The sequence below is a fragment of the Penicillium macrosclerotiorum genome (assembly GCF_028827735.1).
Source record: "Penicillium macrosclerotiorum strain IBT 26536 chromosome Unknown utg000001l_segment0_segment0, whole genome shotgun sequence".
NCBI lineage: Eukaryota > Fungi > Ascomycota > Eurotiomycetes > Eurotiales > Aspergillaceae > Penicillium > Penicillium macrosclerotiorum.
In genome coordinates this window covers 2,402,038-2,414,202 of record NW_026643081.1, presented here as the reverse complement: position 1 = coordinate 2,414,202, position 12,165 = coordinate 2,402,038, and the positions used below count along the sequence as shown (strand labels likewise).

The window sequence follows — 12,165 nt, the reverse complement described above, 5'->3', positions numbered from 1 at the left end:
GACGAATAAACTATGGTTATAAATAGCGATATGACGTCTGTGAACGCCGTCGGGGACGCCAGGGGAGGCGGGATGGGGTACAGAAGCTCCCCCTGCCGCTCCAATCCTTTAATTTGGCGGCAATGCGATCAACTCAAAGCAGTGCGATTCTTCCTGGCCGCTGCCAGGGCCTCCAGGGGGACCAAGCCTGCAGGATTCGGGGATGATCAGCAACTCGGGAGCCGTTGACGGTCGTCCACTGGGCAGCCAGCGCTGGAGCCAGTGCCTGGAAGCCAAATCATCCAAGTCCCACCGAACCATTCGGCGTCGCCCATGGAACCCAACCGAGCCCCCCGCGATGGCTTTTTATAGCGTCGGTTTTCTCTGAGGTGCACCCACTGGTTTCAGCCACTGCCGAACATAGAATGGAGGCCTCAATCCAGGCTCGGGAGGCGCGTGATATTGCGATGACCACTACATTCGCCGGGTGCTGCATCTCAATCTGGGATCTTATGAGGATTGTCCATAGATGGCCCACTCACGCCACCCGAACCCACTTGTCAAAACCATGACGGCAAGTGCCATTCCCAAAACTGTAAACGCTCGGGGAAAACCAGGGCGGAGCTTAAGCGCCCGCGGCCCCCCAAATATAGTAGCTTGACCCTCGTGATTCGGCATTCATTGGCCAGTGTCTGCTATAGAAGAAACACAGTACAGCGATACTGACCACAATTCTCGCATCATTCGGTCCAGATGGTCTGTTTACTATGGATTGTATCTTGTATAATTGGTGATTGGGACGCGACGCTAGCGAGCATCGCGACAGGCCTTTCACGCCCGACGGCAGCTTCAGCCTCCTCCGGCCTGCAGGCAGCCTCACCTGGCTGTTTACCTACCTGAAGCTTCTGCTCAACTATGGATCCGCTGCCTTTGTCTCCTTCCCCGCCTCTCCCTCTCTGTCGTCCATCCTCTCGTCACCACCCCTTTTTCTTCGTATCGAGATCGCTGAGAAATACCTTTGTAAACCATCAAGAGGGCCCCGCTGGCCTCCTAACATGGCAGACCGGGGTTCCCTGCGTGTGCTTCGGGTAAGTGATGCGATATCCCCCTGCCCCAGAGTTCAACAATTCCGCTGACCCACAAAACCCCCTCCGCGCAACAGGAGCTGAAGCAGCTCGAACGGAGTGACCAGCTAGGTAATTTCCATTTCCAAGCTGGCGCCTGGAATGAAATGCTCAACAAGTTCGTCGAAGCGGGCTGAACTAACTAGACGCTTAGCGATCACTGTGAGTTACAAGGAACGCAACATTCGGGATATCAACGCCCTCATCATCGGGCCCCCTGGCACTCCGTATGCATATGGCTTCTATCAGGTGAGATCCCTGAACGATGCTCTCGATGCAACAGGGCAAAAGGACCCAACCCGTCTAACTGGCACATGCGAGAGAGGTAGTTCTCCATCATCATTCCCCATGGTAGGTGCATCTGCTCTACATCGCCAGTGAGAATTGACTCACAACCAGATAGAGTACCCAGCAAGACCTCCCAAGGTCTCCCTCCGAACAACCAACAAAGGGCTCACTCGATTCGGCCCAAACTTGTATGCAAATGGCAAGGTCTGCCTGTAAGCCATACACCCTCTTGCTCGCCGATCAACGTTCATGAAACATAAGACTAACACTAAACTCCCCTCCACCCTCCAATAGCTCGATCTTGGGGTCAGTTCTTCATGATATTGCGGGTCCACCTTGCCCAGTGCGCTAGGTCCTAACATCTCACAGCACCTGGACAGGTGAGCGGGGAGAGGAATGGTCAGCAGCACAAGGGCTAGAATCTGTGCTGCTTTCTATCCAAAGCCTCCTGGCCACAAAGCCCTACTTCCTGGAGCCTGGATTTGAACACGACACCAATGAAAAAGACGTAGAGATTTACAGCTCCAAGGTAAGCCAGCACCTGTCCACAGCCATCATCAAGGTCCGAGAGACTAGAAAGTGAGCTGGGAGGAAGGTCCACCCCCTGAAATTTGAGAAAAAAAGAGTTTAATTTTCCTGTTGAAATACAGATCCGGCACGAGAATTTGCGCCTTGCGATCATCGCACCCCTGGAGAAGGCTTTTGGGATAGAGCCGGTTGCAGACCCGCCGAGTTCTCGATCAGAGTCACAGTCACGCGAAGAATCATCTGAGAATATGATCCTGAACCATCTTGGCAGAGCGAATCTAGAGGTCGATCTATTCGAAGACTTTTGCAAACAGCGCTTACTGTGGTATATGGAGCTATACAAGGACGCAACCCAGGAGGGCATCACGAAAGAGGGCGATCGTCATTTGAGCCGATTCCCCCAAATGGCGTTCGAGAGTCGCGGCAATAACATGTGCGGCCAGTGGGATTATCACACCCTCAAGGACCGCCTTGACGTGCTCGAGAAGCTCATCATCGAGGAGACCGACCGATGGCCAATGGAGGGTCTGCAGGCCGCCAAGGACGATGCCGGTATCGCGGTTAGCCTGCGCGCCCAGCTAGAGCAGATCTCAGCCGCACTAGCCGTTCGCAGCGAAGGGACAATAGAGGTGAAGATGGTTGACGAGAACCCCTTTCTTTGGCGACTCACGTACATAGGTCGCCCCATGACCCAATTCGACGGCGGGATCTTGAAAGTCAAGATTTACATCAGCCCTCGTCACCCCGTGCAGCAGCCGCGCGTGTTTCTTGAAACCCCGTTGTATCATGTGCGCGTGTCGACTCAGAACGTGCTGGCCTACCTCCCAGCGCGTGCCGAGGAGATGAGTCGCCATATCGATGGGATAATCACCTCCTTGGAGGAGGAGCAGCCACCATTCAATCCCTACATGACCGTGAACCCCGAAGCAACCAAGCTCTGCTGGGGGTCGAAGGACGAGCAGCGGCTGTACGCCCGGAAGCTCCGTCGCTCGGTCGAGAAGACGATGGAGTAAGACAATATACATACCGGTCTATATATCTCGATCCGTACGGCGCTGACCGGTTGATGCCATGACAGATTACTGTGATAATGAGGCGAAAGTGAACCTAGCACCACCTAGAACTGGAAGCTGACAATGCGGGGGACTTGCAATAGCTAGAACGTTTGACGTGGATTGGATAATGCAGAAGACAGTATCAATTCAACTTGAATGTTCCATGTCTATTTTCGCAGACTGAAAGTGACTATCTGCAATTTAGAGGACCTATGTAATCGAGCCCCAGCGACGGCACAATTTGCAGGAATGCAAAAAAAGAGAAACGAATGTCTACCCACATGGTCGGAGTATTTACATTTACTGAAATTCTAGATTTGCAATGAACGAGTAGAGGCGCCTTGTTTCCCTTGCACAGTAAAAATTGGAGTTGGCGCAGGTGTTGATAGAAAGTCACGTTTCAGGCTTAATCCCGATAAGGCCAAATCTGGGAATCGGGGTATCTTATCGCACGTGCCAGATTGCCTCCTCCCCAGCTCCATCCAAGTCCCCTTTTCCACGCTATCCGGACTCAAATCGATACTACCACCAACACCAAAAAGTCGCCACAATGTCTGCAAAGCGGCGCACACTCGAATTGGGCAATGTGCTGGTGGTTGGAGGCTGCGGGTTTCTGGGGTGGCACATTGTTGATCACCTGATGAATTTCCCCTCGGAGTCCGACCCCAGCGTTGCACTACCGAAGCCTCAAGGCGATGCGCGCTTTGAGTATCCGACCCTGGGATCTCGATACCCTGAGTACAAAGCCACCGTGTCTGTCGTTGATCTGCGCACCACTCATAACCGTCTGCCCGGCGTGAATTACTATGACGGCGACATTACTTCCGTCGAGTCGATGCTGGAGGTCTTCCGCGCGGTCAAGCCCGATCTCATCATTCACACTGCCACCCCATCTGTGCTTGATGGAAATAAGCCGCTGCTGTACAAGGTGAACGTTGAGGGAACTCGCACCCTGTTGCAGGTCGCTGGCGGCGAGCACGGTGACTGGGGTGGCAAGTGCAAGGCATTCGTCTACACCAGTTCCAGCTCTGTGGTGCACGATACCCAGAGTGATTTGAAGAACGTGAACGAGGAGTGGCCCTACATCCGCGGTAAGCTGCAGCAGGAATATTACTCCGAGACCAAGGTGAGTCGTCTATACCCTGATCAATGGCTCGTCACGAGTCAAAAAAGGCCAAGGGATTCCGCTAACCAGATGTTTTCTTGCTGCGCTCGTGTAGGCCGACGCCGAAGAAATCGTCCTCAAGTACAACCGTCAGTCTCCGACTGGCATGGTCACCTGCGCTATTCGCCCGGCTGGCATCTATGGCGAGAAGGACACTACCGTGACCCACAAGATCCTGGAGCACGGCTCGCAGGCCTCGTCGACCGTCCTGAAGATGCAATTGGGCGACAATGACAACCTTTTCGACTTCACCTACGTTGGCAACATCGCATACTCGCACATGCTGGCGGGCGCGCGCCTGCTGGCGACCTACGACCGCTACGAGTCCGGCCAGGGCGGGCCCCTGGAGCATGAGCGGGTGGACGGCGAGGCGTTCAACATCACCAATGATTCACCCATTTACTTCTGGGATGCGACGCGGGCCATGTGGGCGCTGATTGACCGTGTCGTCGAGCCGCAGGATGTCTGGGCGCTGCCGGAGGGTCTGCTCGGCTCCATTGGCGGGCTGGCCGAGACGGTGCTGGGCCTGTTCGGCAAAACCCCGCGCCTGACGCGCCGGATGGTGCGCTATTCCTGCATGACTCGCTACTACTCCATTGAGAAGGCGAAGTTCCGTCTGGCGTATTCTCCGGTCGTGCCTGTGGATGAGGGCATCGCCCGTGCCGTTGGCTACGTGGTTGAGTCGAAGCGCCAGGCGGAGGGCAAGAAAGCGTTATAAAGAGGTGCTGAAGGGGCTTGGTTATGTGAGAAAGGAAATTTTTTTGTTCATACTGTAATAATAGGAAAAGGGTGAAGGCATCCTTGAGCTATGCAAACCGATACACCCGCATTCTAGACAAAACAACTGAAGATCCGCAGTCCATCTCGGATCGCCGTTCTACAACCAAACAGATTCTTGTCGCTACTGATTGAAAGGGGTTCCTTGAATTTAAACTAGGAAGATCGGGTTATTCGGAGCTAATCCCACAGCCCATTTTGAAGGCAACGGAAATAGGCCAAGTTATAGGCCACCAACAGCGAGGTATATAGGAGAGGACGACAGGGTAGAAAGAGAAAAGGGGGAAAAAAGAGGAAAAATAGCGCTACAACGCTCATCAGGTCCGGTCCTGATCGACTTTGTCGATCTTGTCGGAGGAGTCGGCATCCTTATTGTGCACCTCCAACGCCGATACATTATCGAGCACCTCTTCACCATCGTGCCTCGCAATCTCAACATCAAACGCAGCTTTGCTGTTAAAGATGGTCTCCATCTCCTCCAGACTCTTGCCTTTAGTCTCTTTGACGAAGAACCAGACCAAGATCGCCATGATGACGTCTAGTGCAGCATAGAATAGGAACGTGTAACTGCCCCACGCGCTCTGCATGTAAGGAGTTACTAGGGAGAAGAGGAAGTTGAAGAGCCATTGGGTTGAGACCGAGACGGAGGACCCAATCTCGCGGATACGGGTTGGGAAGATCTAGATGGATGTTAGAGGGGAACCGATTCCGACGGTGTAGTCCGGGGCAGGGACTCACCTCCGTTGTATATGGCCACGGCAACGGGCCCCAGCTAAACTGATATATGGAGTTGGTGAGGAAGATCATGGCAACGGTTGCAATACCCGACGATGTCACTTCTTGCTGCGGCTTGGGGGTGGTGTTGTTGACGACCGTGACGATAACGAAGCAGACCGCCATCAGCAGGGCGGAGATCCAGAGGGTTGGCTTGCGACCCCATTTCTCAGAGAAGAACAGGATATAGATGCCGACGGTGACGAACTTCTCGGCACCAAATAAACCAGTGATGAGCAGCGAGCGGCTGCTATCATTGCCGACTAGCAGCTTGAAGAATTGCGGTCCAAAGTATGCCAGCGCCGTCATACCCGTGCACTGCTGGCCACAGAAGATAAAAATGCCGAGCAAGAGGCGATACCGGTTGGCGGGCTCAAGAAGTTCGCGCTTCTTCACGCCATCCGTGGCCCGCAACTCCTCGGCCAGGCCGACCTTGATTTCATTGAATTCGGCGCGGACCTCGGGGCCTGTGAAGAACCAACAAATAATATGATAAGCAGACCGATCGACATGATATTCTATATTCAAGGTCCATGTATTCGATTGTCTTACCTTCACTGGCACGCATCCATGCCAGGCTTTTCCATGCTTCCTCATAGCGCTCCTTCTTAGCCAACCACCGAACACTCTCCGGCTGAGTGAACAGCCCTAGGGCTAGGACCGATGCCGGCACCAACTGCAAGCCGACCGGGATCTGCCACTGCTTGGACGACACAGGCAAGGTCTGCTCGACCGCATAGTCGATCCAATAACTAATCATGACTCCCAATGCGAAGAGCCACTGCACGCCTGAGCCCAGCATGCCCCGAATCTCCTTGGGCGCCATCTCCGCATTGTACGTCGGCACGACGGCCGTACCCGCGCCCAGACCTAGGCCGGATACAAAACGGCCGATATAAAAGCAGACCAGGGAGTGCGAGGGGACGACCTGCAGGATGACGCCTAGGCAGAAGACCGACATCGCGGTCTGGATGGTCTTCTTGCGCCCGAAGCGCTCCGAGAGGGGAAACACACATAAGGCAGACAAGAACGCGCCGACGTTCTGCAAACTGACCATGACTGCGCTCACGGTCGTTTTGTCGGTGTATCCAAAGTCAATTTCGTAGGACTTGAAGGTCAGAATGCCGCCTGGTGGGAACAGGATGGGTGTCAGCCTTGTCAATTAGGTCGACAATGCAGCCCTATAACGCCATATAAAGTCGCGACCTACCAACAATTCCAGTGTCATAGCCAAACAAGAAGCCGGCCGTGCAGACGAAGAAGCCAAAGAAGTAGGCACGAAACGCGCCAAGTTTAGTTCCATTCAGCCGCGCCATAGTGATGTACGGTGCCCAGCTGCCGGCAGCTTTCAGCTCAGAACGGGGGAGAGGAGAAGAGAATGGAACGAAGAGGGGATGCTCGTTTCTTCTCTTTAAAAGGGAAACACCGTAGGGGCCGAACTACATAGTGATCCGAGCACTATAGAGAACGATGCGACTCGACCACATGGCTGCGAGTTAAAGTTGGTCGCACGCAAGCGTCGCCCGCGGATGTCGCCATCGCACGCCATCTCTTGGGCTCAACCCGGCGAATAGGCGCTTTTCTTCAGGCCACCGGACCCTGAGACCCTTGATATCACATCGGCTATCGGCTCGACCTCAACCCTCTATCCCAACCTCGCCTTTTTGTTGACCTGTCCATGAAACCGACTCTCTTCATAAAACTCGGGAGCTGATTCAGGAGTCCATGACATCTACGAGTGGAGCGGTAGCTTCTCCGCATTTTGCCCCGGCCCCACCCCAGATGACCTCAGCACTTCTCTTAATGATTCGGCTGGTCGCGTCGATCGCCCCGAGCAGCGCCGGATCTCATATTAACAATCCCGGTGTTTCAGTTTGTTGCTCCACAACACAAGGGTAATCCGTTGAATGAGGGAATGAGATCTGCTGGCCGATCTGCTGCTCGCCCTGATGTATTGATGGAGACAACATATTAGACTGCCCGGGGACTACCTCAAAGTCATGCGCTGAATAGCCTTACGGTGGAAGGGCCACCTACATTGCCTGCTGCTAACCCCCTGCTACAAGCCATGGGGCCCCCGACTCAGCATGGTGAAAGCTCTCAAATGACTAGATCGTCCTTCGAGCCACCAGCATCTCGGGCTTGGCCAACCACATGGACAACTAGCAGCGCCATTGCAATGCAGGCGGGATCCTAGACTCCCTGGATGGATCAGCTTCCCCGCAATCAGGCGGCATCGGTTCCCCAGTGCAGGGGTCCGCCTTCCCCCCAGATTCTCATGAAGTGCTGAGCATTTACTGTTATCCGTGACTCTACTACTGTCAAATGCGTCGCTGCAGGTAGGATTAAAAAGCATCGGATCAGCTCTTCGCATCGGTCCTCTGGGAACGAAAGATATACAAATGATACACCGAGAAGTCGGAAAGCTTGGAAATATTCCTTGCATTAATCATCAGACAAGGAACTTCTCCAGATCGCGGAGCGTATTTAGAGTTTTTTTGTTGCATGGGATTGGAGTTGTCGACTAGGCGCTGTCGGTATTTGAGAATTGATGCTAGTTGGTCCGAGCCAAAATGGGTTGATAGATGTTCAAATAGGCTCCTCGGAGTCGAAGCAATGTGCGGTGAATATAGGGAGTATACCGGCGTATGAAGACGGGGCTCATGGAATATTTTCTTAGAGTCAAGCCGCGGCGAGACACGAAGTCTTACTCTTTTACAGAACACCCCACGCCGTTGGTAGGATAAGTGTGTGATACACAGGAATGGAAGTAATGGCGCCTAGGGACAAGCATTGAAGCTAGTAGATATATGTAGAACTGTCTTTGGTCAGCTATTTACAGATCTGAGTGATGCATATAGTCACTGAATATTATCCTGGTACCTGGTATGATATTACTCATTCATATTCCTATATTCTGAGTTGTCTGCTGCATTGGTCCAAGACATTGTCGCTAGGGGAGGTCGCTTTCGATGTTGAGTTGCCGCAGTTGTCAGAGATACAAGGCCAGGTGAGATTGGGGGCTGTTATATTCGAAGGACGAGCCGTCTGGGGGGAGAATTTGGAAGTCCATTATAAAGGCAGGTCTGCAATAGTTGTCCGGTATGTTTAGGGCGATGTCGCAAGGGCTGAGGTAATGATGATAATTAGAAGGGCAAGTGTCGCAATGGGTCCAATTCGGGCAATATCGGTATCGAAGGTGGGCAGTCGCATTTTAAATGTTCGCGCAAGGGCTGTGTGGGTTTTGTGTTTATGCCTAGGCGGTTGGCCCCTTGTCAGTCTTTTCCGTAGCGACGAGTTCGCTTTCAGAGAGATCGTCGGCAACGGCCTCCGTAACCGGGCCAGTGTAGACCTTTCGGCCGCGGATATACCAATAGATCATGGCAAATAGCAGGACCGCCGCGAGATAAACACAGGCGTAGTTCATCTGGAAAAAGGGGAGCATTAGAAAACCAATACCGGTATTTTGCGACTGGGAACTTACAGTATCGGCAGAGACAGGCATGGCGGTTGGAAGAACGAAAATGACGCTGACGAACAAAGTCCACAGGCACGCCCAGATATTGACGATCGTACTGAAAGGACCCATATGCCAAGGGCCAGGTTGGAACTTTCCAAAGAGAAGCTTGCACATCACGGGGATACAGTAGCTCCAATCCAGAGCAATGGCACAGACCGTGAAGACACCGGAGATAGCAATGTACGAGCCCAGACCAATGAGGTTGATCGCAATGCAAAAGAAAACGGAGATCCAGACCGCATAGAGAGGAGTGCCAGTCCACTTGGCCACTTTGATCCATACATTGGAGAAGGGCATCATGCGATCGCGAGAGAAGGCGAAAACGGTGCGTCCAAGAGCCTGCATCGCAGTGAATGTGACGAACTTGATAATTATCAGTGCGGCAATCGTGAAGAACATCCCGCCGCCCTTTCCGAGACTGTTGTAGAAGAGCTGGGCCACAGGCTGTTGCATCGGCGAGCTGAGAATGCTATCCGGGTCGCCCATGCAGAAGCAGAGTACGATATTGAAGAGAAACCCGGCCACATACGTGAAAAGCATCGCCGATGAGATCGCCCAGGGAGCCTTGAGCTCCGGGTTGCTGATCTCCTCGGTGATATGAGCGGTCGCATCATAATCCGTCATGGTCCAACTGACAGACAAGAAACCAAAAAGCCAGCTAAATCCAACTGGTGTCCAGCCAGTTTCCGCTTCGGTATGTGTAAAGACGTATTTCGCATCATTTTTGTTCTCCGTCAACACCAAGAGGGCGATGCAGCACGCCACCAGCACACAGACATGGAAGATCACATAGAACTTGGTCATCTTCTCCATCCAATACGTGGACAGTGAATTGACCACGCCGGTGATGACGGTGAGTGCCGCCATGACGCCGACAGTGGTGTTGGTGGTGATGGTGTAGTCAAAGTCGCGACTCATGGATACCGCCGCTAGAAGCATCTGCGCGGCGCCATATTCCGAAGAGGCGACACCGGCGACTTGACCCAAGAGGTTGAGCCAGCCCGTCACCCAACTGATCGAGGGAACCCAACTCTGAGGGGCCAAGCGCGATATGGTGAAGTATCTGCGAGTGGATTAGGACCGAGATCTCAAGGAAATAGGGCTATCGAGTTCTGTTCTTCTACTTACAGTCCTCCAGACGTTGGATATGCAGAGACCAATTCAGCTACCGAGCACTAGATGGGTCAGCCAATATATCCAACTGTGAGGAGCCAATTACCTACCGCAATGCACATGCAGCCAGCACCAGAGACAAACCAACACCAGACGACCGCACTACTGCCACCTGCATACAACGGATAGGAAAGGGTCGTCATGACGGTGGAGAAGAGACCGCTAATGCTGACCGCGAACGAAAAGGTCGCCAAATACCCAAACTCGCGCTTGAACACCGGGTTATAACCGAACTTGGTTGCCAATTCGGAGTCGTCCTGGGTCAAATCGGCGAGCGCCACTCGCCTGTGCTGGCCATCGGGGCCCCGAATGTCGATTTGTCGGCTGTCATGGTGACGCTGACGGAGTTTCGTCTCACCCGTCACTTCTGTAGGGTTGATATCCGCCATCGTTGGGAGTTAGTATACCGCTGTATACTGTCGCGTGTGCAAAAAATGTCGAGTCCCGAGTATAAAAGCAAGACAAAGGGAAAAAGAGGAAAAAGCAAAAATGCTATCGCGCCAAAAAAAAAAAACAATCGCGCCAGCCCAGAAAGCCCTTCAGAAAGCCAATAATACGAGGGCAGGCTTACGATGGCGTCCGTGGGGCACATCCTGATATCCACCCGTATCGGCTGTCAAGACCAGGTTCAGGGGGTGTGCGATAGTTCGGACCGGGGATTTCATTGGTGACCTTGGAGGCCAGTGGCTCGCTAAGACGGCCGACGAAGGCACCGGGTCAGTCGCCCACATGGCGGAACGTGGGCTAAACAGGGCTAAACATGGGTATACATGGCTTCACCGTCCATGAGTGGAGTCCCCGGAGAAAAGCTTGAGATCTCGGGATCGCTGCCATTGGTGAATGTTATCGGGCGGGCAACACCTTCCTAATAGCGTCGACCATTCAATTTGAGTAGGTTTCAAGTGTCAGCCTCACTGGCTGCAATACGCCCCGTTCGGCGCCTTGAAAGTATAAGTGGTTCTTCTCGGGTGCAATCGCCCGACCATGGTCGCGCATGCTCGCCCTCGGTATTCCGTATGTTGCATGGTTAGTCTCACGTGGGATTCCCGGCCGGAGATCGCCGGTGGCACGATAGGCCAATTTGTATGATTTTCCAAAATCAAGTATGAACGATATATTGAGATCTTTCGTCCTAAAGTTGGAGACCTCAACTCTGGCATGAAGAAGCCGCGGTGGTAACGGGCAAAAGTGCCTTTTCACCACCGCGCGTCGTCGAATCCTGGCGCCGATCTTCCCGGTTGGCCACAAAACTTCTGTCCAGACTGAAATACCAGGTGTGACAGATGTCGGACAGGTGTTAAGTTCGGGCTTGTCTGTACCTGAAGGGATGAGTGATGAGTACGAACAGCAGATCATTCTTCACATGCGTCTAGATTTGCTTGATCGCAGCTAGCGCGTCTAAGCTGCTAAATGCCCCACACAAGGCCCTTCTACCCCTGTCAGCCCAACATCAGGAGGAAAGTGAAGACTCTCGCTCTTAGGCAGATGACAACTGATGAATTAATGGTTGCTCCAGTTTCAATCGCGCCGGGAGTGGTGGAGTCACTTTCCCTAGGGTAAGATGACACGCGAATCTTGTGATCGAACCAAACTCATACCCCCGAGTCTCTCTACCGCAGGTACCCTTGAATGATAGCTTCGGCATGGTATAAGCAATAAGTAAGCAATAAGTGATATCATAAATGGAATGCATGAGTCTTTAAATAGGAATCTGGCTTTAGGTTATCAAGTCATACTTTAGGCGAGCTAGGGTAGACGTGGGGAAAGCGGAAGATCAAAAGT

The 12,165-nt window shown here is 53.0% G+C and overlaps 4 protein-coding genes across 4 annotated transcripts; 2 read left to right on the top strand and 2 right to left on the bottom strand.

Annotated features, from left to right (window-relative positions):
- Positions 1 to 404: 404 nt before the first annotated feature.
- Positions 405 to 2,932, top strand: N7462_000811 (ubiquitin-conjugating enzyme E2; the record flags this gene model as incomplete). The annotated part of the gene is made up of 7 exons (XM_057072537.1): positions 405 to 466; positions 791 to 1,067; positions 1,142 to 1,175; positions 1,258 to 1,454; positions 1,503 to 1,603; positions 1,761 to 1,920; positions 2,042 to 2,932. 7 exons carry the CDS (start codon positions 405 to 407, stop codon positions 2,930 to 2,932), a joined length of 1,722 nt encoding a protein of 573 aa, XP_056939067.1.
- A 592-nt stretch (positions 2,933 to 3,524) lies between these two features.
- N7462_000810 (C-3 sterol dehydrogenase/C-4 decarboxylase) lies at positions 3,525 to 4,857 on the top strand (the record flags this gene model as incomplete). Its single annotated transcript, XM_057072536.1, has 2 exons — positions 3,525 to 4,100; positions 4,195 to 4,857. The coding sequence occupies 2 exons, from the start codon at positions 3,525 to 3,527 to the stop codon at positions 4,855 to 4,857; spliced, it is 1,239 nt and encodes a 412-aa protein (XP_056939066.1).
- A 376-nt stretch (positions 4,858 to 5,233) lies between these two features.
- On the bottom strand, positions 5,234 to 7,006 carry N7462_000809 (uncharacterized protein; the record flags this gene model as incomplete). Its single annotated transcript, XM_057072535.1, has 4 exons — positions 5,234 to 5,596; positions 5,655 to 6,157; positions 6,243 to 6,818; positions 6,901 to 7,006. The coding sequence occupies 4 exons, from the start codon at positions 7,004 to 7,006 to the stop codon at positions 5,234 to 5,236; spliced, it is 1,548 nt and encodes a 515-aa protein (XP_056939065.1).
- A 1,940-nt stretch (positions 7,007 to 8,946) lies between these two features.
- On the bottom strand, positions 8,947 to 10,772 carry N7462_000808 (uncharacterized protein; the record flags this gene model as incomplete). Its single annotated transcript, XM_057072534.1, has 4 exons — positions 8,947 to 9,117; positions 9,175 to 10,273; positions 10,339 to 10,385; positions 10,434 to 10,772. 4 exons carry the CDS (start codon positions 10,770 to 10,772, stop codon positions 8,947 to 8,949), a joined length of 1,656 nt encoding a protein of 551 aa, XP_056939064.1.
- Positions 10,773 to 12,165: the final 1,393 nt, after the last annotated feature.